Source organism: Apis cerana, linkage group LG11, assembly GCF_029169275.1.
Source record: "Apis cerana isolate GH-2021 linkage group LG11, AcerK_1.0, whole genome shotgun sequence".
Lineage (NCBI taxonomy): Eukaryota > Metazoa > Arthropoda > Insecta > Hymenoptera > Apidae > Apis > Apis cerana.
In genome coordinates this window covers 2,645,805-2,664,875 of record NC_083862.1, presented here as the reverse complement: position 1 = coordinate 2,664,875, position 19,071 = coordinate 2,645,805, and the positions used below count along the sequence as shown (strand labels likewise).

General features: G+C 25.8%; 4 protein-coding genes and 1 long non-coding RNA gene across 8 annotated transcripts in view; 2 read left to right on the top strand and 3 right to left on the bottom strand.

Moving 5' to 3' along the window:
* The window catches only part of LOC107997223 (UDP-N-acetylglucosamine--peptide N-acetylglucosaminyltransferase 110 kDa subunit), a 28,280-nt gene extending 14,505 nt beyond the window's left edge, over window positions 1-13,775 (bottom strand). The window contains exons 1-11 of one of the 2 annotated variants that reach the window (XM_017055663.3): window positions 13,172-13,775; window positions 9,862-10,012; window positions 9,537-9,780; window positions 9,267-9,335; window positions 5,689-5,885; window positions 2,670-2,759; window positions 2,429-2,609; window positions 1,646-2,248; window positions 1,054-1,568; window positions 476-929; window positions 6-382 (exon numbers count right to left, since the gene is read on the bottom strand). In XM_017055663.3, the coding sequence (XP_016911152.1) occupies window positions 6-382; window positions 476-929; window positions 1,054-1,568; window positions 1,646-2,248; window positions 2,429-2,609; window positions 2,670-2,759; window positions 5,689-5,885; window positions 9,267-9,335; window positions 9,537-9,780; window positions 9,862-10,012; window positions 13,172-13,295 (3,005 nt within the window). In that variant the 5' untranslated portion in view covers window positions 13,296-13,775. Of the gene's footprint in view, window positions 1-5; window positions 383-475; window positions 930-1,053; window positions 1,569-1,645; window positions 2,249-2,428; window positions 2,610-2,669; window positions 2,760-5,688; window positions 5,886-9,266; window positions 9,336-9,536; window positions 9,781-9,861; window positions 10,013-10,646; window positions 11,280-13,171 lie in introns of those variants that run through there. The other variant, XM_017055662.3, reaches the window with a different exon arrangement.
* Window positions 3,087-4,873, top strand: LOC114577439 (uncharacterized). Of its 2 annotated transcripts, XR_009831815.1 has the most exons (3): window positions 3,092-3,242; window positions 3,300-3,455; window positions 4,235-4,873. It is a non-coding gene; the product is annotated as an uncharacterized LOC114577439 (long non-coding RNA). The 2 variants fall into 2 exon arrangements; XR_009831816.1 differs by lacking the exon at window positions 4,235-4,873 and having other exon boundaries at window positions 3,087-3,242.
* A 96-nt stretch (window positions 13,776-13,871) lies between the features above and the next one.
* Window positions 13,872-15,551, top strand: LOC107997165 (nucleoside diphosphate kinase). Its single transcript, XM_017055596.3, has 3 exons — window positions 13,872-14,566; window positions 15,004-15,105; window positions 15,174-15,551. Exons 1-3 carry the CDS (start codon window positions 14,387-14,389, stop codon window positions 15,405-15,407), a joined length of 516 nt encoding a protein of 171 aa, XP_016911085.1. The 5' UTR covers window positions 13,872-14,386; the 3' UTR covers window positions 15,408-15,551.
* Window positions 15,416-19,071, bottom strand: part of LOC108003866 (myosin-7B-like) — a 23,123-nt gene continuing 19,467 nt past the window's right edge. For both annotated transcript variants that reach the window (XM_062081414.1, XM_062081415.1), the window contains exon 7: window positions 15,416-17,563. The gene's annotated coding sequence lies outside the window, so the exon portion shown is untranslated. The remainder of the gene's footprint in view (window positions 17,564-19,071) is intronic.
* Window positions 16,161-17,487, bottom strand: LOC107997182 (lipopolysaccharide-induced tumor necrosis factor-alpha factor homolog). Its single transcript, XM_017055616.3, has 3 exons — window positions 17,436-17,487; window positions 16,353-16,497; window positions 16,161-16,263 (listed from the first exon to the last, which is right to left on the bottom strand). The coding sequence occupies exons 1-3, from the start codon at window positions 17,485-17,487 to the stop codon at window positions 16,161-16,163; spliced, it is 300 nt and encodes a 99-aa protein (XP_016911105.2).

Here is a 19,071-nt window from a genome sequence, read left to right as displayed (position 1 = left end):
CTTACTATTCTCTATCAGTTCCTAAACGAATAGCAATATCTTGATATTCTTGTCGTGTTCGTGCGATCAATTCTGGACATCCCAAAGTATTTAATTGACTAGCAGCAACACGAGATGCTAAAGTTTCCCCTGGTAGCGTAACTACTGGAGTTCCAGTCCATAGAACATCCATGCTAGTAGTATGACCATTACAAAGAGGCGTATCTAAGCATACATCAGCTAATTGTCCTCTTCTAACATGTTCTTCTTTTGCAGCAACATTGCTAAACAAGATCCTACCAGGAGCTAAACCTAATTGTTGAGCTGTTGCTTGTAAATTTGGTTCACCAACGGCTGGAAAGCGCAACAACCACAGCACAGAGTTTGGCACATGTTTTAGAATCTAAAATTTAGTATTAAAGTATATTTTAATATAAATAAAGTAATAATATTTTCGATAAAATAAATTTATTAAAAAAAAGGACGATAAACTTACATGTGCCCACATATGAAGTGTGAGCGGATCAATTTTGTATAATTGATTAAAATTGCAATAAACAACTGCATCTTCTGGCAAACCATATTGTTGTCTTGTAGTAATCATAATATTTTGAGGCACTTCTTCACCTGTTGCTGTTTTGTTGTTTACTTGTGTAGTGGCCATGCCATTTTGAACTACGACGCCATTTACAGACATTTGGCATTGTCCAGAAGCAATCATTGTTTCAATAGGAGTAGTAGTTGGCAATTCTGCAACTTTCAATGAAATCTCTACTGGTTTGTTTTTAGCATCCGGCACGACAACTTCGCGTATTTCTTTGACACATGTATTTTCAATCATTGGAGAAAGATCAGTAGCATTTATCACAGCTACATTATCTGCTACTTTGCCTTTCATATTCAATTTATCCGTTAAAATGAGACGTTCTTTTAAATGTGGAAACATTTGTCTGAAAAAGTATATATACATTAAATACATCAGCATATAAATATAAAAAGATAAGAAAAAAGAAAAAGAAAATCAAACATATTTCACAATTTGTATATATATATATATATATATTGCAAACTTACTTGTGATCCCCAATAAAGTATGTGTGTGGCATGTAAGCAAGTTTCTCACTGTATTGACTAGCAAGTTCCAATGGTGATGTAACTTCGTCTGTAATTAAATAATCCATAAAACTAGCTCCGGATGTTCCCGGATATCCAAGCCACATCACCTGTACCGGTGCTGGTCTCAAAGCAAATATTTCATTCCTCGCCCCTTTCGTATACCCATTCATGTTTACTAAAATATGTATTCCATCCGCGTTAATACGATCGGCTGCTTTTCCATTGCATGGAATCTGCGATAAATCCACGAAGTGTTCGGTTTCTCTAGCAATCTTCGCTCGGAAAGTAGTTCCATCATCAGCACTAAGAGCATAACAGAAAATTTCAACATTTTGTCTCTCATGAAGTCCCGGAATTGATTGCATAAGATGACTAGTAGGATGATTTCCAAAATCTGATGATACATATCCAATTCTTAAGCGACCACCGATTTCACGTGGATATTTATATGGTTGTTTGTGTAAAACATGAATCTGTAATAGTCATAAATAAAATAAAAATATTTGAATTTTTATTCTTTCGTAATATTTATTTAAAAAATATCGTTTACCTTCTCAATGCAAAGATTTGCATGTCTAGCAGCAATGGCTTTTCTAAATTCATGAGACAATGGATAAAGCATAGAATGGTGTGGGTGTACACTAGGTAATCTGTTTTTATCAAGTTGTTCGGCAACAATTGAAACTAATTTTTTCATTCGAGCTTCATAATCAGTCCAGTCACAAACAATTTGAAGGCAATGCGCCAAATTACAATATGCATCAGGAAAATCAGGTTTAAGTTTCAGCGCAGTTCTATACGATTGAATAGCCTCTGGAATGTTTCCGGAATCCTTATGAATCGAAGCTAGATTGGAATGAGCATCGGCGAAAGCGGGATTAATTTGAATAGCTCTTGTATAACATTGAAGAGCTCCTTGTATATCTTGCATTTCTTTCAATGTATTGCCCATGTTCGAATATGCATCCGCGAAAGTTGGCTGAATACGAATAGCTTCCTTGTAATGCATTAATGCTTCATTTAATTTTCCTTGTTGCTGTAATACCGAAGCCAGATTACTATGAGCTGCGGCAAACTCAGGAAATACTTCAAGCGCTTTCAAATATAATCGAGTTGCTTCTTCGATGTATCCTTGTTCACGTTTTATGTTGGCCTGAAATAAAACATATTGAATAATAAAAAATATTAATAAAAAAATATAAAAACAAGATACATTATTTTATATTTCATATCGAATTTTATTACTTAAATTGAAAAAATATTAAATATATATAAATAAAAAATAATGGTGTATAAAAATAATATATAATATATAATATAAATATATAAATACCAGATTATTAAGGGAATCGGCATGTGAAGGACAGAGGCGAAGAGCTGTATTGTAGCAATCCTCAGCCTCGACCACTTGTCCTTTTTCTTTGAGCGCATTTGCCAAATTGCAATAAGCATCTGGGAAATTTGGTTGTAGTTCAATAGCACGACGGTATGTATCAATTGCCAAATCAATAAGCCTATAAAAAAATAGATTAACATAAAAATAAAATATAATTAATATTTTTTGTAATACTTACCCTTGTTCATAATAAACACATGCCAGATTTCCATGTACGACTGCATTGTTAGGACTAAGATTCAAAGCACGCAGATAAGCAGCAACAGCTCTGTTACAAACAAAAAATTTGTATATCATTAAAATTCATAACATCAAAAAAACACTTGGATTGTTTTTTGAATAAAACGAATAATCATAATTTCAACCGAACAATAGAAACATCATATAAAAAATTTTTGATTGCTTCGAGTTTTTAAATATATACACTTTGATTGCTGTTTTGCTTTAAAAGATACATTGCCTATCCATTTCTTAAAATTGTCATTGCTTATTTAATATAAATAAATCAAACCTAAAACATATCTTCATTTTACATCATTCATATAATAATTTTTATGAATATAAATCTCATTTTGAAAGATGATCATTTTTTATTTATTCTCAAAATTCAATATTATTATTGTTTGTAATATCATGATAAATTCGATATTATTGTAGTTTGTAATACCACGCCCGATGTCCTAAACAAATCACATACACGTGTCGTATATCATTATATGGTGACATATATTTATAAGGGGAATAGATACCGGTAATATTACGTATAATATGGTAAGAAATTAACCTTTTCACGCTATATTTAATCCAGGAAATGCATCCAGGAGTTGAAGATCGCGAGAGTGCTCGTTCTAATTGTACGCGTAATGAAGGTGCGATCGTAGTCGAAGGCGAAATCACCGTGTACACGACAACGCACTGGCAGTCCATTCCTTCTCCATTTCGATGTCTCGATAAATTAATTTGGGTACGTGTGTGTATATGTTAAATGTAGATAAAAAAAAATTAGCTACTCCCTCAACAGATTGTAGACACGATATCACACAAAGTAGCTTCCCGTCACGAAACTCGCCACGAGCTACGCGTTTTTGGCAAAATCCGTTAAAGACCCCCTATTCACCCTCCCACGAAGAGTAAAAGGGGTTCGCTCCCTCGTAGGGGCGGAGCGATCCTTGAAATCGATAGTTGTCCTCGAGTTTCTCTGCCGCTATTGTGCGTAATATTCAAGATTCCGAACACGCGTAAATAAAAATATATAGAAGCAATTTTCTTTCTGTTGCCAAATGATTCCCCCCCTTAAAATTTTGTTTAAGTAAATAATAACATACGTATAATAATATATACACACACATATATATATATATATATATATAAATTTGATTTAATCATAAAATGTAAAATTACGATTCATCTAAATTTTCTCCAGATTTTTATTATTACATTTTTTTTAAATTATAAAAAAAATATTTTAGATATTATATTTAAATATTGATCCGATTAGGTTCTATTTTCTTTCAAAATAAAAAAGTACATAAATATTATATTCAAGTGAAGATTTTTGAATTATTAATTATTTACTATTATTTTTGCTATTATTTTTCTTTTTAAATTAATTTTTAGTTATGTTAAATTTAATAATAATAATTATTTAATATAAATAATTAAATTAATTTAATTATTAATATTTTTTTATATTCAACATTCTAAATAACGTATATTTTATTAAATTATTTTTTTATTTTTTAGAATAAAATTATAAACACTTCTGAAAAGTTAGAAATTCATATAGTAAACGAAAGAAGATTGCTAGCGGACATCGCTCTGGAGAAACAAAGGACGATGAACTTGAAAGGACGCTATGAATATCGATTCGGTGTTTACATATTGGCTCATGCGCTTTGCTTGCAATTTCTCGATAAACATATTTCAAAAGCAGAGAATAAATTCTCTTATATCGCAATATTTTTTTAATATATCAAAAAAAAAAATAGAGTGCAATTTGTTGGAATATAAAATAACTTGATATATAAAAAAAAAATAGAATTATTTGTAAATTTATTTGAATTGATTAATAAAAATTTGTATGATTCATGACTGCCCACTAATGTAATGATATAATCCATTAATGGAATAACTTTGAAATCAAATTTTTTTAGCACAGACTTTAAAACCGATGTCTATATGAAAAACAACGGTTGATCAAACTGTGCATTTTAAATTGAAGAAAAATGAGAGTTCAAAAACTGGAATCGAACCCACAATATCTAGATTGATAAGTTTAATCTCTATGCTCATCGCCAGCTCCTAATTTTAATTGATATTGCATTAAATTTATTTCACATTTATATTGTGATAAAAATATTATTAAAAATAGAACGTATTAATACATCCATTATTTAATGTATATATAATTGTTAATAAAATAATTGTGATTTTTTAATGTTTTTGTTTTTAATAACGTAATAATAAATCAATGTTTTAAACTAAATATTCTCAATGAGGAAATTATATTTATATTACAGGTTTTAAAGCAATTTCTATTAAAAAAATATTAAATTATAAAGCAATAAACATTGAATTACATATATAAATATATATAAATTTTGATGTCTTATTTCTAAATGATATTTATAAAATTTCTTTATATATAATATATATATAACATATAATAAAGCATTAAGATATTAGCTATAGATTTATTCTTACTATTTTTTGAATCTATTTTGGTTGAATGAACTTTTAATTTTTTTTATACATTAGGGAATACTCAATCATCGATATTCTTATTCCATTCAAATTTATTCTCGCTTAAAAAATAAATGAATCAAGAATGTGAAAATATTGACAATTTTCAAAACAGATAAATTTTTCTGTTAGTAACGCAATTCCAACAATCAAGGCATTATTAGATTATTATAAAAAGTATTATATACAAATTATCATAGGTTAATATCACAGATTAAACACTAAACTAATTTCGTATAATATTTATTTATTATATGCTTGAATTGTTCGTATAAATTTCTTTATATTGCTCTCAATTTCTGTTCGTCTTCATATATCGTAAAAGAAGATAAAAAGACTATAATTTCATATCTTTAGCGACATCTCTACATACTTATATAAAGTATGTAATACATATAGCGACTGATTCCAAATTATAACGTGTTTATAACGAATAAATAGTTATTTTTTCTTACCTATCAAAAATCCTGGCTTCCTTGAGAACATTACCAAGATTGATATATGCATCCAAAAAATTTGGATCCAATGCTACGGCCTTCTCAAAATGATGGATCGCCAACCATATCTCGCCTTGTGCATTGAAAACACAGCCAAGATTGCTCCATGCAACCGCAAAGTCTGGACGTGTTTCGATAGCCTTTAGATAGCAGGCCTAAAGACATAAACATAAGATCAGAAGAGATACTCGCGTACTGTTAGGAACGCGCCGCGCACAATGCCCGGCCTCTCCTCGCCGCGCCGCAGCTTTCATACACTTTCGATAAATCTCAGAAAAATATTACCTCTTCATACCTTCGTCCTCTCTATCTCGCTTCATTTCTCTCCTTTTCCTTATTGAACGCCTTGTTTTATTACATTCAATTAAAAATGAAAACTGTTTATATCATAGTATGGATTTTTAACAATTTTTAAATATATCAATCGCATCGTTTATATTTATCGTGATATATAAAATTATACACCTATTACTATGATTTCAATATTCATTAATAATAATTTTTATTCAAAAAAAAAAAAAAATCAAATTTATATTAAGAAAAATTCAATAAATAATATCATAATTAATATTTTTTATGTAATAATATCTTATTATTAAAGAATAAAAATACAGATTAACGTCAACATAACAAATCAAATCCTATAATTAACTTAAAAAAAAAAATTTTACTTTACATTAAAATTACAATTTCTTCTGAAGGAAAATGAGAACGAATTAGAAACAGAGAGAACGAAATCCATTTTGCAAATCATACAATGTAATATTGGATTGGAATTTAATGTGAAATCAGGAAAAAAGGATTTAGGTGCGCGCTAGAAACGTCATCGTGGAAGAGAAGCGATATGGGTGTCCCATTTCGTGTTCATCGAGTTTCCGGAATGCGTCCAGTGAACTCGATGACACGTAGTACGCCCCTCGCCATTGTTAGTTCACTTCTGCTTAATTGCACTTGGCCAATTCACCTTCCAACATTGTCCATTCTCAGTCGATGAGCTTAAACAAACAGTATTTCACATATATTCTTTTACCATCGATAAGGTAAATGTTTATTAACAAGTTAATTTGTATTATTGCTTTCCATAGTGTAATAAAGAAAAAAAAATTTGTCCAAAATCTTCTTTATGTGACGACGCTCCTAAGGGTCAAGCAGGAATGTGCATCGCGCGTGCCGAGAGGCGGGCTGCATTGTTATATAAAAAACAGAGTAATCCGTACCTAAACAATAAGTAAAAGGGCATTTACAGTCGGCCGATCTCTATAGGAAATAGACAAAGAAAGGTTGAATAGTAAATACTGGAATAAGTAAAGATGGACAGAAATGAAGTTGGATGAGCTTTAACAAAGAATTCCCATTTTCGATAATAAAATAGAATATTTTATTATAATATTTTTGTTAATCTTTAATCCCTTGGTTCCATATTTGCGATCATAAATAAATCAATCGCAAATATAGATACTTTGAGGCCGATCCTGAGTTAAAAAATCCAACATTCAATCTCTTACGGAACAAAAGGACCAATTGGTTTGATGGGATATTCAGAGATCGGCCTTGGGAATTACTTTACCTGCAGTGTACCCTTTGGTAGGTTGACGGTAGGTACGGCTTGCAAGCTCTCATAATAAACTTAGACCGAGAGACAGTGTGTTACTGAATAACCAGATTCAGATTCACCCTTTGACGAAGGAACCCATGGTAACCGACCAATCACATTGCTCCGACTTCCCCTCCTAGAGTTGATCATCCCATCCACAACAATAAGACAGCTGCGTTAATGTCTCTTCATTGATAACTCTTCGCCTCAACTTTGTCTTTTTTTTATTTTTTATTTTTTTTTTATTTTTATTTTTTTTCTTAAATTTTTTCATTTTCTTTTTTGATACATATACAGAGGTACCTAGTTATACGTGCCCCTGAAAGACACGCTTCGCTGAGCTCGTCAGCCACCATATTATAATTATATAAATTTTATCCCAATATTTTTTCGAAATTTCTGAATTATCAATAACGTTTAAAAAAATCTTTCAATAAAATTTATAGCGTATAGCAAGCAACAAATATATTACAATTGATTCCTGTAGTTGATAATATTTTGAATAATAATATTAAAAATGTAATCGAGAAACATGTTAAAATATAACTTTCATTTTATGAAAGTTAGCCTCATACATAAATAGTATTTCAGACTGTTTTTTTTTTTTTTTTTTTTTCTATAATTTAATATTATTGGTGGCAAAACGTACTAAGCGAAAAAACGACCAAGTAAACTAGAAAGCGCTCAAGAATAACAAGAAATATAACGAAAAATCTTTCTCTTTGCTATGTTGAATTTTATCGATAAGTTTCTTTGCAGAAAATATAAAATATTAAGCGAAATTTTCAATGTAAAATAAATATCAAAATCATTATAATGATATTATACTGTCTGCAACTTATTTCTACTTATCGATTATCGCCGCGCCGCGCTGCTTTATGAAGTAGACCACTTGACTCATTTGCTTTATTATACATTACTGAAATGAATGAAACTCTTGGGAATCGAACAAATCCCAGAAGTTTCCAAGTTTCAAAAAATATATTTTCTTTTTATTTCACAAAATAAATATGATATGCAAATAATTCACACAAATTTATAAAAAGTTATAATTTATAAACATATATAAAATTGATCAAATGATCTCGCGCGATTATCATTGTACACACAATTTATTTATTTTCAAAATTGGAAAGAGAGTAGTTGGAAAAGAAAGGTTGTCCATGTATATGTAAAACAGATCAGTATACCTAAAGTAAATACACATTCAAAATGAGTTGAATCAAATGAGATGAGCTTAAATACTATATTCGCGCTTTGTTAATCCTATTATAACTTGTTGTAATTTGAAATATATATATTTTATTTGATCAACAACATAGATAACATAGATAGTGTTATAATAGGATCGACAAATTAAACCTTACAGTAACACCAAGCAAAGAAATTCTGTTTATTGCTTTTAAGTGTTATTGCAAAACGCGCAATGCAAAGAGGGATTTCATAGTTTAGCTAATTTTAAATATAAACCCTCGTACTATGTTTGATGTCTTATAAGAAATATCATCTTATTCCCAATATTTTCTCTGATTCTTAAAAATAAAAACACCAAACACAGTAATTAATTAATTAAACGAAAAAGTACGCACGATGAACAATTTATTACTAAAATTTGAATTTTCACTTCAATGTCTTTTTTTGAAATGACATATTGTTATTTCTAAGATCATCGTGCGCCGCGCACATATTTCAGTGCAAAGGAAAAAAACTTTTCGCTTCTAGTAGTATAGATACCAGTTGTTCTTGATTATTCTATAGAGCTGCTAACTAGTACTTGTGCACATTTTACAAAATGCATCTGTAACTTGTCAAAACAAAATTAATAAAACTTTAAAACTATAAATATAATCTTAAAGTTTGATTATGATACTGATGCATTTGAATATGTGCATGACACGTTAGATTAAATTATAACAATGAACAAGAGACAAAGAAAACCTACCTTAGCTTCATCAAGTCTTGCTAATGCTTTCAAAAGATTACCAAGATCACTTCTCACACAGTAAAGATCCTGCAACATGCAAAAATATATAAAAATATTTTGTAATTTGCATTCTTAAATAGCTTAAATTATTTAAAAAAATTTTTTTAAATATATTTGAAATAATACAATTATTTCAAAACAATTTATTACAAATTGAATTTATGCAGATCTAAAAATTTGCAAAAGAACATAACAAATTTTTATTAAATAACAGAATAAATTTCTCACAGGGTTGTATTGTAGAGCAGTCACATATGCTTGAACTGCTTGCTCCATGTCTCCTGCAGCTACTAATGCTGCTGCTAAATTGATGTAACCATCAATGAAATCTGGTTTCAATCTAACAGCATGTCTGTAGTTTTCCAAAGCTTCTTGTAGCTGACCACGTTCCTTGAAAACATTTCCAAGATTGCTATAAGCTTCCGCCAATAAGGGATTTTGTTTAATTGCTAAACTGCTATAATGAGCAGATCTAAAATAGAAGAATAAATACTTATTCGAATCTATTTATATTTTTATTTTAAAATTATTTAACAATTATAAAAATATTTACTTTTCTAGTCTTCTACATTGAAAGTGTATAGAAGACAATAATAGAAGAACTCCAGTATTGTTTGTTTCCTGCCTCCAAAGTTGCATACAATGTCTTTCAGCATTTTCATAATCTCCTGCTTGATATTCTCTATGTGCAAGTTCCAATAACCCTATAAAAAGAAAATACATTGTAAAATATTTAAAAATATTTAAAAATATATAATTTTTTTTATGAATTTTATATTTTTAATATAAATAAATGTATTTATTTATTTTAAAAAATTACTTAAAAACTTAAGAAAATTTATGATTTGTGATATAAAATATAAAATATAAATATAAACATATATTGTTCAAAAAGAAATTCAAAACAATATTTATACATGTATTCTCATTGATATGTATTAATTAAAGAATATATATTATAATAAATATAATTTACATAAAATTTCTTTATAAAATGTTTATATATAATAAAATATATAATAAAACTATATATATCATATATCATAAAATAAATTTTATATAAATTTTTATATAACTAAAAATCTATTTCATTCAAATATCATAATATAATATGATATTAATATAAAGAAAAAGAAAATAATATATAAAAAGATATTTTTATTTATTTAAGCATTTTTTTTCTCATTATTATTTTAATTTTACAATATTTTTTAATTTATTTTCAAATATTACATATTATGCTGCAATTTAAACAAAAACAATATACTTTTAACTAAAATATATCGATTTTTTAGATTCTAAAATAACATAAAAAAATTATGAGATAAAAATACGAACAATAAGAGTCAACTGCAACATTAATGGTCTGATTATCAGCAATTGCAATTAATTCCTTGCCCTGAGTATCCTGTGTAACAACTAGAAGATTCTGTCCATTTTGCCACTCGACGGTTCCATTACAAACGTCATCCGAACTATTGACTACATTTCCGATTATGCTGCTCGAATTTTTTATAACGTTTTCTTTCTTTTCTGCCAATCGTATACTCATTTTGTCGATGAATTTTTCCAAACGCGTTGTTCTATTCTTCCCGGTACACACACACGCTGTTTCCACGCAATCACTTTCGACCAATTTCGAGACTTTTCCACACACTAGTATTAGTAAGTCAATTTTTTTCCAACAATTCGCACTATTCGATCCTAAATTATTTTTTTACTTTTCAGATTTAATTATTTTCATGTGTATTATTCAAGTTATTGTTTATCGGCTATTATAAATTGTACCACAATACTTATTTACTCTTCGTTTCTGTACACACTGTCTCCTCCGTGTTTCTATGCAAGTACGCTTTAGCCAGGTTATCCCCGCCAGACCAAGAAGCAAGCTGATTGGTCAATTCGATACTATGGCAGACTCCTGCGTCGCTGGGTAAAAGCCGAAGAAGGGGGTAAAGAAGATACCCGGCTCAGGTCCGTAAAATTGCATTTAATGCTTAACGCTTTTTCATTTTGCATATATTTCACTTTTTATTTTTGATAATTTTATTAATTTCAAATAATAAATAGTTAATAAATATATTTTTATAGAATTAATTTTAAATTCTTTTTCATTAATAAAAACATAAATTATTTACATTTAAAACAATTAAATTTTTTATTTACATTAATAAAAAGAAATATATAAAGAAATTAAAACAATATCTATAAATATATATATATATATATATATACTTTAATTTTATTTTTAATTTGTAAAGTCATGTTTCATATCATCTGTCAATTCATTAATAAATTTTATTAAGGATTAATTTTAGAATAAAAATTATTTTTATATCTATGTTTGTAAATATATTTCAATGTGTTTCCTAAAATTTTCCTAAAGTTTAGCATCTTTAGTACGTGACTGAGAACATAAAGAAATCATAATAGTGGTTCTCAATCCTCGTAAATAAAACTAATTTTTAAAATCAATTTATTAAAATTATATTATTATTTATATCAAAATTGAAGTTTCAACATCAAGTCAAATTAATATTTTTTTAATATTATAATATTGATTTTTGAAATTCTAAAATTTATTCATAAAATAATAATATGTTTTGAAGTTAATAAAATATATATATTGCTCAAAATTTAAAATAATATCAATTATTTTGAATTATTGTTATACATTAAAGATATTAGAAAATTTGAAATAAAAATATAGAAACGAATTCTTAATTATAAAATTGTGAACAACAAAAAGAACCACTGAAATATAGAGACGGTCATCCCCACTCTCTTGTACAGAAAGCAGATGGCATAGGTACCAAGTGGAATATTCCATCGTCACTTTGATGAAGCGGAAACAACGACTGAAGAGTGAAGGGGAAGAATAGGTAGTTTAAAGCGGCCTACACACGTGAAACATATATGATATATATATGATCAACTTTTTTCATGATACACGGTGCAATATATATAGACTGAATTAAAATCGATTTCAGACATAATATGTATCGATACAGGAATTAGTATATTGTACTGGTAATGGTAATGCAGATTTCAATGTGTGTAAACTTGAAACCTTGATATTTGTTCGCAACATATTTCGATATATACTTTATACAAGCAGCTTAAAAAAGAATAGAGTTGAAAATATTATACACAAATAATAATACAATAGTATAATGCCTCTATTCATAGAAAAAGTAAAATTTGAATGCTTTGAAGAATTTTAAGGACAGTAATAATAGAATGATATATTATAATAAAATTTTTGTAGGTTTGTAAAGAAAGAAAACAACAATTATACATATATGTATGTATACATGCGATGTATTTATTATTCTTTATTCCACATTGTTTGAAAATGAAATTTTTATTGCTAAGTACCACATATTTCATATACATATACATATATATATACATATATATATATATTTTTATTCTATATTATAGCATTGCGATTAAGTAATATACATATAAATAACTAATTTATAAGTATATAATAACTAATTAAACAAATTATTGATAACAATATTATTTTTTAATAAAGAGAAAATTTTATTTGCAAATTCAGTTTTATTCAATAATTTTTTTATAAGCGAAAGCAAAATTTAATTTTGGTAAAATTTAGTAGAATGAAATTGCGAATACAACAATATAATATAATTCATAATCACTTATAAAACAAAATAAATCTATATAATTTTTATTTGTTAAGATTAATAATGGAAATTTTTACAGAATTTTTAGTAACACGAATTAAAATTTGCAAAATCAATATTTGCAAACTTATACATCTGACCGAATTTCGTTAATGAAAATTTGACACTTAAAATGAAATGGTACGTAGTTGAAATTGTTTTACTACGTACCAACTGTCGAAAGCTGTTGTATCTCGTTCATCTTGAGAATGACACTGGTGCCTGCAATTTGTTGATGATTCTGCTGCTGTTGTTGCTGTGGCTGCTGCTGTGCTTGCATGATGATGGCCACCATAAAAAATGATATAGAACAAACGGCAATGATATAAAATGGCACAGAAATTTTATTATCACGAAAAATCTTGCATAAATCCAGTATCGAAAACCGTAATATATCAAATCTAACGAGAATTCTGTATTTTCTGAAGAATCGAAACAAAAACAGATACGCGCGGCACTTATATTGGCATGCACTAGCGCAATCTTTCAGTATGCGCCATCATGGATTTTCAAGCACTTTACTTAAACTGAGAATTGATACAACAATATGCAAATCACATAAAAAATAAATTACATAATCGAAAAAAATTTTGTTATTGAAAATTTTTTATATAAAATATTATCACGATAACTATGCTCTTCATGAACGATAGTCTATCGATGCTACAATAATTTTAACATAGCGTGAACTACGTATACGTAAGACAGGCTGATGTGAAAAACCAATCGATGAACATATTCCGGATTAGAGACTCACGACATTCTATGCGCGGGAAATACGTCATACTGATGTAACCGATAATCAAATTATATATAATCAGCTATCATATTTCATGAATATTGGACGTTTGCAAAAATCAATTTCCAGTAAAAATATTATTATAACATATTTAATATTATAATAAGAAAAATTTATTTGAGATTAAATAATAAATATCGCTAATAACTGCATGAAAATTTTTAATAAATATAATAAAGAATAAATATAATAATAGAATAATAAAAAAAAATATTTAATTTAAATGAATATTTACATATTAAATATATTTTTATATAATTATATGTATATCATAATAACCATATTATTTTTAAACTACAATATTTCATAGATATTTTATTTTATAATTCAAAAAAATGTATATATTTATCATATAAAAATATATAAGAAATAGTATATTGTGAAAAATTAAAAAAATAAAAAAATTATTGAATCAAAATATAATTTCCTCCTGAACAAATTATACTTAAGCGCCATGCGGTAAGAGTGGAGAATGGCTTTGCAGTAGTGACGACTGGTGATTTCCCCACCACATTGGAAGAATTCGAATAAATAAAGATCTAACCCGTTCTTTCAATCTCACTTTGTCGGTACCGTTGCCGGTGTGCATGGTTTTGTGCTCCACGTTAGTTTTACTTCATTTATTTTATAAGTTAATAATGGGAGAGAACAAAGAACGTACGTTTATTATGATTAAACCTGATGGTGTCCAACGCGGACTTGTTGGAAAAATAATTCAACGTTTTGAAGAAAAAGGTTTTAAGCTTGTAGCAATGAAAATGTTATGGGTAAGTTTAATACTAATAATATTCAGAATTTCAGAAAAAATCCATATATTTTGATTTTTTATAATTATGTAAAAACGTTTATGACTATGTAAACACTTTCATCTATCATATTTTATCATAAAGATAAATAATTATTGTGACCTTCATTACTATATTTTATGACATTAAAGTGTTTTTTATAAAAATAAGTTTAAATATCTAAATTTAATTTGGATTAAGACATATAAAAGATTTTTTTGTTATTATTAAAATTAATTTTTTAATAATTTATTTTTAATAACTGTATAATTAAATAAAATTGAATTTAATTATATAAAGTTATATTGGCACATAACCTAAATTATATTGCATTCTTTATTTTATGGTATAAAAGTGGAATTAAACATATATAACTTAATTTAAATATGTAACAATAAGATTTTATTTTTTCTTTACAGCCAACTGAAGAATTATTAAAGAAACATTATTCAGATTTGGCATCTAGACCATTTTTCCCTGGATTAATTAAATATATGAGTTCAGGACCAGTTGTACCAATGGTAATTATATGATAAATATATATATTATAAAGAATATGTCTTATTTATTTTATATAATTATTTTTTAGGTATGGGAAGGTTTAAATGCAGTAAAAACTGGTCGTTTCATGTTAGGAGAAACAAATCCAAAGGATTCTGCACCAGGAACAATTCGTGGTGATTTTTGTATTCAAGTTGGACGTAACATTATTCATGGATCTGATTCTGTGGAATCTGCTAATAAAGAGATCAATCTATGGTTTGGAGAAGAAAAAGAAGTTATTGATTGGACATCTTGGGCAGAAAAATGGATATATGAATAAAAATAGTACTCAGTGCAAATATTCATTTTAATATATGTTCTTTTACATAATTCAATCTGACCATGCATACTGCCAATCGGATGATATTCAGAATTTGCTGTATATAACTTTACTTAAATAGTAATAAAACAAGTTCTTATATAATGTGTTTAATTTAATAATAAAAAAACTTTCATTATATTAATATATAGATATATTGTTAAATATAATCATATAGTATAATGATTTTAACAATCATATATTTTATTAAAATTTTATTTTTAAGAATATATTTATTCTTATTTAGTAGTCACATTTGATATATAATATTTGAACTTATAATTTATAATTGATATGAAATTATTAATTAGATACATAAGAAAGTAACAAATTAATCAATTTCAAATTTTAAATTGTTAAAATTAAATTAATTTAATTTAATTATATATGATATTTATACATATAAAGAATTATAGTAATATTTATTAATCACAATTTTATATTATAGGATTCAGAATTTTTCATATTTTTTAATTTATTTTTTATTATTATTATTAATTATGTAAAATAAATGCATAATATTTTTATATACATAATAAAAAATCATAATAGTATATATATTATAATTCATGTTTATACATATATATATACATACATATATATATATATATTATATAAAGAAAAATTATTAATAATACTTTATTTTCAGCAGTATATAATATACTTTGTACTTATATTATATACTACTTTCATACTTATATTTTGAATTTATTTTCAGTTGTTTGCTTCTCCTAAATATGCATTACAAGCTGGACAGTAATGTTTTTTAGATAAACAATTGTCAATACAATAAGGACAAGGAACGCAACACCAAAATCTAAAAACAATTATAAATATGATTCAATTTTTTTTTTATAAAATAGTTAATAAATTTAAATAGAATTTAATTATGTTTTATATAATTACCCAAGAGCGCAAAGAAGTAATGCAAATAAATGAGTTTTCATGTTTGATTCAGTTTCAACTCTTGTACTAATCTGCGCATGACAATATGGACATGTTAAATGTTGTGATTCTGAACCAAACTGTGTATTTCCTACGACAATGATATCTGCAAAATTATATTTTAATGTTAGGTTTTTAATTCATATAAAAATATTTAACATAGTAATTATTAATAATGACAAAACTTATCTTATAAAAATATAAATTTTTGTAAATTAAAATATTAATAATTAGAAAAATTTTATAATTAATAAAATAATTAATAAAAGTCATAAATATCTAACCATATTATTGTTAATATCATTACTTAAATTTATTTATTGAAAATAAGGATTTTAGCAAAATTTACTGAATACATTTAACTTTAAAATTTATAATATATATTTAATATTATAATCAATGTTTATAATATATACATATATATATACTTAAAAATATTTTATTAAAAATAATATTAAATATTTAGCAAATCTTTTAACATTTATATAACATTTTTTTAACATTTATATAATATAATAAAAATATTATATTATTGAAAATTAAAGAATTAAAAAATTTTTATTGACTTAACATTTTCATTAGATTTTATTCTAATTTTTTATTCTAATTTTAAATTCTCCTTCCAACGATGACGATATATCTACACATAATTTGGAAAATTCTGCTTTGGCATTGTAAATTATTGGAATTCATTTGAAAAGTATTATTTTAAAACTTTCAGTTGTTTTTTAAGTTACAAAATAATCTTAATTCGTCATCACTAGAATGCCACGTGGAAATAAAAGCATCAATACATATATATATATATCTTGCTTGGTTTTGATTATCATGGATTCATTTTAGGGATTTTGTGTGCAGCAGCAATTATAAGCGATGCGCATGATTATATAAGTAGGTGTGGTTAAACACTTTCAAATCTTTATCATTAAATTATTTTATACATTTTTGTATTTTTGGTTTCCCGATAACCTATTATTATTCAATATTTAAAATTATTACATTGTTCTCATATTTTAACATTTATATATATATTATTTTACGTACGTGGTTGTGGTTGTGATTGTGGAGGAAATTCACCATATGGTGGTGGTGGCATGGGTGGAATAAAACCAGGTGGTGGTGGTGGTGGTGATGGTATCCCTTTTTCCATTATTATATTTAAATTTTTTTATCTGAAATACATAAACAAATCAATTTTCTGTAATTTTATCATTTAAAAGATTAATTTCGAATCGAATGGAAATGATTTTCTAGAAGAATGATGTAACAAAATCTTTCTTAGTCTTAGATAAAATGGAAATAAAGAATAATTATTCGATTAAATATGGCAATGTTGATATGAATCAGATATTTTCTGATATTACTTTTTATATTAAATTATTATATTATATCACTTATTTATTCAATTATATTGATGCTGATAGAAAAAAATATATCTGATGAATATAAAAAGAATTCATATTATTGTTAAAATTATTTAAATTTTTCAAAATTCTTAAGTTCTTTAATTTGATAAATATATTTTTTTCTTAAATTATTTCGTTTTATTATGTTTTATGAGATGAAATTGGAGATCTCTATGACAAACACAAAAAATTTCGTAATCATGTTCTACTATAACGTTGTGTAAATAATTGCTGTTGAATGCAAAAGTGTTTCATAATGTATTTCATTTCATTATATAATATATATTATATTGAAAATAAAGTAATTAAAAATTGCTGTAATTAAAAAAATGTCTAAATAATAAAATTAAAATTAAAAATAAAATATATGATTTCCAAGAAATTATTTATATATGTAATTCTTATACAGAAAATATGTGATAACAAGCTGATAAATTGATTATTTATTATATTACTTATTATTAAATGAATTTCATATATTAAAAATAAAAACAAATTAATATAAGAAACATGCAAAATTTATAATAGCTCGTTAACATATTCAATGTGGAATGAATTATTATAATTTTACACAATAATGATGGAAATCTTTTCTGTTGCTTTTTTTTATTTATTTATTTTTATTTTAAAATGATTATAAATTCATTATATTTAAATTAAATAGTGGATATTCTCTAATTGAGAAAACAATTGAAGGCTACTTAATACATATTTCAATTTCGTTAAACAAAAATATCTTTTCCTTGTTACATATATATATTTATACATATATATATTGATTTTGCAATGAATCATTATTATTAAAAGTTTCCACGTTATCATTCCATTATCGATCGATTGATACGAAGCAAATGAAACATTTATTGAAATAAAAATTAATATTAGTACAATTTAATATCGATATTGATCGCGTTTCTTGAACTAAACTGAAATAATAATATTAACAAAAAAAAAAAAGACAAAGTATTTTAACAAAAATAGATACCAACTCAGTCTTAAAACAACTCAATGATCAAAATTTAAAAATAGAAATCTATTATTTAATTAGTATTTATATTGAAAACAAATTTCTATAAATTATTAATTTAAAATTGATTAATACTGTAAAATTAAAAAAAAAGTAAATCAAATAATTATATTTAATTTATAATAATTTAATATTTATGTTTAAAGAACTATATTCATTTAACATTTAAAAAACTTATTTTTTGTAAAATATATTTGATATTCATTAATTGATAAATATTTACTGATTCAAATTACTTTTAATTATA

Coding starts and splice junctions, on each gene's coding strand:
- LOC107997182 (XM_017055616.3), bottom strand. CDS start 17,487: ATGCCACCACCACCATATGGTGAATTTCCTCCACAATCACAACCACAA. Junction 16,498..17,435: donor ACAATCACAACCACAACCAC/GTACGTAAAATA, acceptor ATAATTTTGCAG/ATATCATTGTCGTAGGAAAT. Junction 16,264..16,352: donor TTACTTCTTTGCGCTCTTGG/GTAATTATATAA, acceptor AATTGTTTTTAG/ATTTTGGTGTTGCGTTCCTT.
- LOC107997165 (XM_017055596.3), top strand. CDS start 14,387: ATGGTTTTGTGCTCCACGTTAGTTTTACTTCATTTATTTTATAAGTTA. Junction 14,567..15,003: donor TAGCAATGAAAATGTTATGG/GTAAGTTTAATA, acceptor TTTTCTTTACAG/CCAACTGAAGAATTATTAAA. Junction 15,106..15,173: donor CAGGACCAGTTGTACCAATG/GTAATTATATGA, acceptor ATTATTTTTTAG/GTATGGGAAGGTTTAAATGC.